The 8777-nt window shown below is 27.3% G+C and overlaps 1 protein-coding gene across 1 annotated transcript; it reads left to right on the top strand.

The window, feature by feature from the left end:
* The first annotated feature begins 231 nt into the window (after window positions 1-231).
* Window positions 232-8154, top strand: LOC123301888 (circadian clock-controlled protein daywake-like). The gene is made up of 6 exons (XM_044884838.1): window positions 232-404; window positions 2615-2707; window positions 3690-3828; window positions 3901-4034; window positions 6040-6189; window positions 7901-8154. Exons 1-6 carry the CDS (start codon window positions 347-349, stop codon window positions 8050-8052), a joined length of 726 nt encoding a protein of 241 aa, XP_044740773.1. The 5' UTR covers window positions 232-346; the 3' UTR covers window positions 8053-8154.
* Window positions 8155-8777: the final 623 nt, after the last annotated feature.

The raw sequence follows: 8777 nt of genomic DNA, 5'->3' as shown, positions 1-8777 counted from the left end.
TTAAAATAATTTTTTACTCTCCGCAATAGACCAAGATGTACATTATTACGCATGCGTATACGTTTTAAGTTGTGCTAGAGTAACTAGTTTTATTAAGAAGTAAAAATAAATTTAAAAAAAAACATTTTTTTTATACACTGTATTTGTTATATTATATATAAAAACGGAATACAATTATAATATTAAGGGTAAGAGGCTATATAAACACTTCTTGATCAATTTCAATTTCAATTGATTCGTTATTGGTTTAGAGTTCTTCGGGTGGTTGGGTATTTGGAGTTTTTGTTTATATTATTATTTTAAAGTTCCTTTTAGTGTTTTGTTAATTAATAGTTATTCATTAAAAATGAAATTATTAATTTTATTTACAGTTTTTTGTTACAGTGTAACTGCTTTAGAATTACGTAAGTTTTTTTTTATGAATATTTATAATTTTATTATTGTGTTAATCAACCCACAGAATCGGTAACTTTTCTATGGATTTTAAAGAATTTTTATCTATGGTAACAAAGCAAATCGCACCACATTCGTGAAAATATTTTGCAAATTTTTTCTTATTAAAATTTTTTAGCTGTTTTTCTGTAATTTATTACACGCAAGTCGGATAATTATATGAAAACATCTAAAAATTTTTCATTCATTTTCATTGATATTTTTTATATTAATTATATTATTATAATTAATAACAATGATGGAATATTTATCCAATAATTTCATAAAAGGATAGATCAAAAAAAATTTCGATATATTAATTTTAGTAACACTGTTTATCTTGACCTAGGCGCGGTATTTAAAATGATGTGATAAGAATTTAAAGACATATTTTCCGGTCCACTTTTTAACTTAATACGCCAAACTGTTTTTTAGTTTATTTTTCTCAACGGTAGTGTCTTCTTTATTTGGTAAACGGAAATAATTAAAACAAATTTTTAGATAAGACGATTTTTTATGAAACCGCGAGTAGTTCCCGTTCGAAATATTTCTGCGGCATTTGAATAAAAAAACTGAATTAATTTAGACTTCAGGAATGTATTCTGAATAAATTTTTTAAGGAATTAGTAACAATTTAAGTAGCATTGCTTTGATTCGTTCAGTTTTTGAAGCAAAATATTTACCTTTCGTTGTAAAATACTTTCCTCTGAAGGCAGAAGATCCGTTTATCATTTATCATTGAGTTTCATAAGGGATTCATTTTTCATTAATTTTAAATTTTTGAAAAAGAAAAATGAAATAAAATTGAACGATGTTTTAAAGCAGATATAATTTGGAATGTGTGAAATTTTCATCTGTCTGCGCTTCTTACATTTAAATATATACGTTTCACACTCGATTTTCTATTTACTACATGCAAAGTATCTCTCCTGTAATTTGAATTAATTAACAAAAACTGCATGTAAAATTTTTTTTCACAAAATAAAATTTAATTTTAAAAATCACCATTGAATTAGTAAAAAATAATTATTACATCTTCAGATTTTAATCTAGAAGAGTTTCTTGCTGTATGGCCACGATAGCCGTATAATTGTATTAAAAAATACTACCAATTATGTCATGAAGAGCTTCTATTATATTTATATAAATTACTATTATAGTTTTGTATTATATAAATAAAGTATTATATTTTTATAAATTATTCTGATGTATAATTTTAGATATAATTTATATCTAAAAATATCTTAATACGTTTTTTTGGCAATTTTTGTTTAAAATTATTTTAACTCGAAAAAACAGTTTTAGAGAAAAAGTTCTGAAAAGCTTAAAAAATAAAATTTTCCGTTCGGCTATTTTGAATTTTTTAATTTTCCGTTCATAAAACGCAAAGTCCCAAATTTTTAGTGAAAACTAAAAGTTTGCTTCCTGACTCGATTACGTTAGCTATTATTTATCTTTTTTTTTTTTGGAAAAACAAGATTTTTGCCAAGAAAAATTGTTGGTAGTTAAAAATTTTTTAAAACCATTTTTTAATTTTAAAGCCTTTTAATTAAATTGAAATTTGTTACATGTTCGAAAATTAATCCAGCACACTGATCGGCACAGATATGCTCTCAGATTATGTTAGGACGTTCCCAATTAAGTAATGAAATTATTAAGTATGCAATTATTTGAAACTTCCGTTTCAAAATTTCAGGGGAGATTCTGTTAGAACTTAAGATTAAAAGAAAAATATTTCGATATATGTATAATATACAAGTTTTCGAAATATCGATGCTTGAGCCCTGAAGATTTATTTGAAATCACTTTCAGAAAAAATAACACATAAATACCATTCATTTTATCACTTTAAATGTATTTTATGGAATTACGATTTCCGCTTGTTGTAATTTTTTTTAATAGGAAAATATTTGTCATATGTTTAACTACAGAATATTAGTATTCCAAATCAATCCTAAGAAAATTACCCTTGTAACATAATAAAACATTTAAAAACACTCCAATACAGAATTTGTATGTTAAAAAAGCAAACTTTAACAGCTTGAACGTCCTTAATAAGCCATATCACCATATTAACTTGGAACTGATCAGCATACTGGATTAAATTTCCGAACCCAGCAATTAACGATAAATTTTTTAACTGAATAGTGTCACTAATTTTTTTATTTAATTTTTTTTATAGCAAGTTATATTACAGCATGTTCAAAAAGCTCACCCGATTTTACAAATTGTGCTAAAGAAAGTGCCAAAACTGCTATACCAGCATTAGTTAATGGTAAATTACATCTCAAATAATTTTCTTAATCAAATTTGGTTTTTCGAGATATTTTATAAGTGGAATATTCTTGGGAAAGTGAATTCCAAAATTTAAAGCTTTGAAAACAAAATTTGGAGGACGTGGAAATCTCGGTTAAAGTGTCTAGTTTTTTGGTCCCTTTCTAGGAAAAGGATCAGTTCAAATTCGTGAGAATTCACACCTGTGCGTGAATTTATTCAGAATTTACTTGTTGAATTGAATTCAGAATTTTCTTGCAAATTTTTATGTAAAGTTGATTGCTTTCAAGTAAAACAATCATGAAATATTTTAATAAATTGAATAAAAGACCAAGAATCATCACTTGTAACTAAAAACTTGACAATTTTTTATGGTCTACTAACTTTTTTTTTGACGCTTCCAATTTTGGAAAAGGGTTTACCTATGTTCGTTTTTCAGAGAATGCACCACTTTTAAAATTATAATCAATAACAAAAATTTGAAATTCTATGTATCAATTAATTAACACGTATTCTGTTATTGCAAGTCGATTCTTTTGTACGGTTTTGATGGGCTTCAACCTCCATTTTTCTGACATATTATCTATGACAGAAGCCACCCACATCATTAATTTTTAATCTTTATTTATTAAACTACATCCATATATACAATTCAATTTATGATGTGAGTGGAGTCGGTTACTTCGTTCTTATCCATCGACAACAGTGTGATCAATTCTACCGCCTCATTATTTATAAGCGTTGGCACTGCCACTGCCTAAATTCGAACCCGCAACCTAAGTCTAAGTAGAAAAACGGTTAAAGTCGATAACGCTTTAACTTAGCTTATCACATTATCTTTTGAACACATAATGTTCAAGATTAAGGTAAAGGTTAAAGCCAAGGACATCCTTAACTTTGTTTTCGATACATGGAATTTAAAATTTTTGGTATTTATTTCCATTTTTGTTTCAAAATACCTGAAATAATTTTTTGTGTGCTAGGTGATACCAAATACCATATTCCAAAATTAAATCCACTTACAATCGACGAAATTATAATTGAATCAAATGGGCAATTAAAAATTCAATTGCATAAAGCCAAAGTTTATGGTTTATCAGACGGCAAATTAACAGATATTAAGTAAGAATAAAATCGAAAAATATATTTATATAGAACAAAATTTTCTAAAAATAATAATTTTTTTATCCGTAGATTGGATGAAAAAAATGGAGTACTTGATATAAGTCTCGACATTGATAATTTAAATATCCAAAGTGACTATGAGATTAATGGTCGAATTTTAGTTTTACCAATTAGTGGAAAAGGGCCTGCAAATATTACAGCCGGTAAGTTAATAATGATTGTTAAATCCATAAATTTTGCCTTTCGAGGGTTTAAATATTGTATAGCGTTCCAATGAGGCAGTCTAAATGTTAATCGTCGCAGTTTTTGACATTTTTTTTTTCGAAACAATTTTGCAGCTCTAGTCAATGTACAAAAATTTCATTTTTTTTAATGAATTTAGAACAAACAAAAAATTATTACTTATCCATTATCAAATGAAACAATCAGACCTCTTATTATTTCACTCTTTTGATACTTGGAAAGCTTAATGGACCCCGGACGATTAGATAGGAAAATGGCTTTCTATTAAATTCTTTCAAAACGCCCCCAAAATATTCTTCGGAATATTCTAAAGTTCTCACGGTCACAAAAATTTTTAACGAGTAGTTTTCAAGCTACGGGCAATCCAAACTACACTTATATTATAGTTATGTAACTCGAATATTACTCGTTAAAAAATTTTGTGGCCTTTATCGGACAATTTTTGAGCCACGGCCGATCATAGCTACACATTTATTATAGTTAAGTATATGACTACCGTCTTACTAAAAACAAACACAGACACATACCACACACGGTAGTCATATACTTAACTATAATATATGGGTAGATTTGTTCAACTGTAGCTCGAAAACTACCCGATAAAAAATATTGTGGCCATGAAAGCTTTTGACCAAAATGACCCGAGAAACATTTTGGAGTTGGTTTGAAAAAGTTTCACAGTAATCCATTTTTCTGCCTATTCCGTGCGGGGTCCTATCTTGCATTATTCAATTGAGGAGACAAGTTACTTCGCATCTTTTATGAAAATATGTTCAACGTTACCCCCAAAAAATGGGCTGCATCCATAAGGGGCTTGAAAATAAAAATGAAAACAAAATTTTCCATTAATGGACATATCGAATTTGAAAGCATTTGTGAAGTAATTAGTGTCTTGAACATTATCAGAATTTTGAATTGCATATTATCAGAAGTTTGAAGGAAATCAGATTCATTTAAAATTGGGAGACGCTGTCTTTTTTAAGTAGACAAATGCTTGAAACTAGATTAATAAATTTAATCCAGGAAAATGTTTCAAATCGAAAAATGTTAGTTTCAAAGTTTCAATCTTTCAATCTCAAAGTTTCAATCTCGTATTCGATCAAATTTTTCAGGTTCAATTAAAAGCTCACTCTGATTGATAAACATTAGATGAATAGTTTAAATTAAAAAATTGTTCCATTTAAATATCCAAACATACTTTGTTTGAAACCGAATAGTTTAGACTTGAAAAATTAAATTAGCTATTGACAGCAAAAGTCTAGCTTTTTGTGGATTTGTTCATTCAATTTGGACAATAATGGCTTTTATGGAAAAACCAAAGACTTTTACATTTATTTATAATGAAATATTTTCGCAGATTGCTTCGATTTCACAGAAACAATTATTCGAAATAACAATTTTGGGTAAAAATTTTCAGTCCATTTTTGCCTAAACTGTGCAGTTGGCGGAAAAATGATTCGAACAAAAAGTGTTTCTTTTTTAATCAATTACAACTTTCTAATTTAAAGTGTTCATCTATCGATTACCAATTATGAAGTAGAGTAAGCTTTTCATTGAGCTTGAAAACTTAGGACAAAATTAATGTCTATGTAAGATGTACGCCTACACACCCAACATTTTTTGTTTGAAGCTTTTTTTTCGATAATAGTTATTTTTAGAGTTTCAAGCATATGTCAGCTTAAAAAGCATTATGTATAATACTGAAGCTTAATAATTTTCTTTAATAGACTTTTTCATGCAATGTGATTAAAGTTTATGTTGCATTCATATTGTAATCTTGACATCCAAAAGCTAACAAAATTCACCTCAAAGACTTGCTAACTCAACTCTAGTCATTGGATTTTGTTCATACAAGTTGGGTTAATAGTGATTGGGGTGATATTTAAGTCTTTTTTGGGTAATCTGACTAGCAGGTCTCTAATCTATATTTTAAAATTTAATTTTTTTATTTTTATTTTTTTATAGTGGGTGGACATTACAACGTTAAAGTCAATTTTGATTTAATTGAGAAAAAAGGTGTTAAATATTTAAAATTGAAAGATACTGACGTGAAATTTGATGTCAAACGTGCCTACTTCCGATTGGAAAACTTATTCGATGGAAATAAAGAATTAAGTAAGTTTTTTTTTTAATTTACGCTAGCATCATTATAGTAAATAGTTTGTTTAATCCTTTTCTACACGTTTTCTGTGCGAGTGCCACAAATGCCTAATTGCTCACCGTGCGCAAATTTAGCAACACTGATTGAACAAAATTTCTCGTTGCACGGAAAATGGTGAGCAAAGAGAAATCTAATATCGTATTCGTTAAAAAATATGTGTGCAACTAGTGATTGTCTATTATCCTAGCGGTATAAACGTTCACTTTGTTCGTAGTTCAACTTCGCGCTCGTATGTAATTGGACATTATACACTTGTTGCACAATATACTATAGTATTTATTATATAAATTTAATTTTGACAATTTTCATAGCAGTAATGCTTTAAGATTAACATACATTTAAATAAATTTGATTGTATTTCATCTAAGCAATTTAGTAGTAGAGAGCCGTAAGACTTATAAGTCGAAATTCAGGGCAATTCAATGAATCTTTATAAAAACTGTTAGACTGTAATGTCTAAAGCTTACTTAAAGATGTTAAAAACAAAAATTTGTGCATTCTTGTCAGGAGGTGGGAGCCAGTTCTTTTCAGGGGTGGAAAAATTTATTCCGAAAATGACAACGGAAATCGATAAAGAAATTAATTCTAAGCAAAAAGTGTTATTGAAACATATTTCGAAAAGTCAATACTTTACGAGTTCAGGATCGTTCACAATTATGAAAACAATGTTTCTCGGACCTTTTTTTTTATATTTTATTCAAAAAACAAAAACTGATGAATTTACCACTGGAACTAAAATTCATGCTTTGGTGCTTTCCAATCAATTTTATTTAGTAGCTTTTTGGCAACATGCTCAAAAAGTTGTAACAGTTTCGGATATAGATATATTTTTTGAATTATTGCAATTTAAATACAAAAATTTTTTCCGAAAAATACAAATTTGTCTTTATCGTTAAATAACTCGAAAAATAATAAAGTTACAGAAAATAGTTTTGAAGGAAAAAATTCAGCTATTTTTAACTTTATTATTTTATTTTATTTGTTTTTTTTTTCGAGTTATTTAACGATAAAGACATTTTTTTTTTGTATTTTTTGAAAAAATTTTTTGCTTTTAAATTAATATTTCAAAAATTTATATCCGAAACTGCTAGAATTTTTTGAGCATGTTGCCAGTAGGTACCTAAATAAAATAAATTTAATTGAATGAATTTTAGTTTCCATGGTAAAATCATCATTTTTTGTTGTTGGAATGAAACATAAATAGAAAGGCTCGAGAAACTTTGTTCTCATTATAACACTGTCAATTTTCATGCAAATGACTTGAAACTTTTTTCATTTTCATGTTTTTTATAGTACTAAAGGGTGTACGGTTTTCTTTTTTCTAAAAAACGTGACATTTGAAAAGTAAGAATAAAATTTTCGATATCTGGAATGATTTTCAAAATATCGCAAATTGAAAATTGTTTAATATTTAGTTTTCAATATTTCGAAAACCAAGGCAGATATTGAAAAATTTTATAATTATTTTTCGTCTACATTCATGAAGCTTTAACAAAATTCATAATCGAAGTTGAAAGTAAGGTACAAAAAATTTCAACCACAAGTCTAAACTTGCCTGCCACTACCTTAAATATAAGTTCCAAATTCCAGAAGCGTTTCCAGGCATTAGCCATCGGCAACTATTATCATATAAATGTATAATGTTGTTGTGTTTGTTTATTCTAGGTGATCAAATGAATAAAGTTTTGGATGACAGTTGGAAGGATGTTTTAAAAGATATTGGACCAGCAATTGCAAAAGCTGTTGGTGCTATTGTTGAACAATTAGCCATGGGCGTTTTCGAACGTGTTCCATATGATAAATTCTTCTTACCCTAATTTATATAACGTGTATAATACCTTCTCCCTTTCCCCTGTTTACGTTTTAAGTAATAATGTATTTAAATTTTGTGTAGACTTTTAAGTATTATAATTATTATAAAATAAATGATTAAATAAAAATTGTGATCCATTTATAGACTACTTAAATACTTGTTTTATTTATTATCTATAAATTTTAATTTTCAAGGTTGACCACAATTCATAAAAACTAGATTTTAAACTAAATTATATTTTTTGTTCACCGGGTTAAGGTAGTTCCCTCCAAAAGTAAGTGTTTTACGAGAAAACATTTGAGATTATATGTGTATTTTTGACTCGTATGTATCAGAAGTAGTGATTTGAGAGGACAATTATCTAGTTATTTACTGGTCTAAGTTATTTAGTTAATTAACCGGTAAAATAAATTTCTGTTTGATAACTAACCAAACATTTTTATACAGTCGATAAAAAAAGTGAACATTTGTAATAAATTACAAGTGATTGTTGAAATTATTAATTCTGTTCACTTTTGAATAATAAAACTAGAATAAGGAATACAAAATTTCATTTAATAGTTATATATCCCGCGTTATGCTTAATATATGGGCGTTATGTTTGTACTCATACGTACTAGTTAAAATTCATATTGTACTAGTTAAAATTCGTTAAAATTAAACAAAAATTATTCGGTATCTACTATAATTTTGGAGTTATAGAAACCTGGAACTTTAAAATAAATCACT

The sequence above is a fragment of the Chrysoperla carnea genome, chromosome 5, assembly GCF_905475395.1.
Source record: "Chrysoperla carnea chromosome 5, inChrCarn1.1, whole genome shotgun sequence".
Lineage (NCBI taxonomy): Eukaryota > Metazoa > Arthropoda > Insecta > Neuroptera > Chrysopidae > Chrysoperla > Chrysoperla carnea.
Note: the sequence above shows the minus strand (reverse complement) of the source record. Positions and strands in the feature narration are given on the sequence as shown.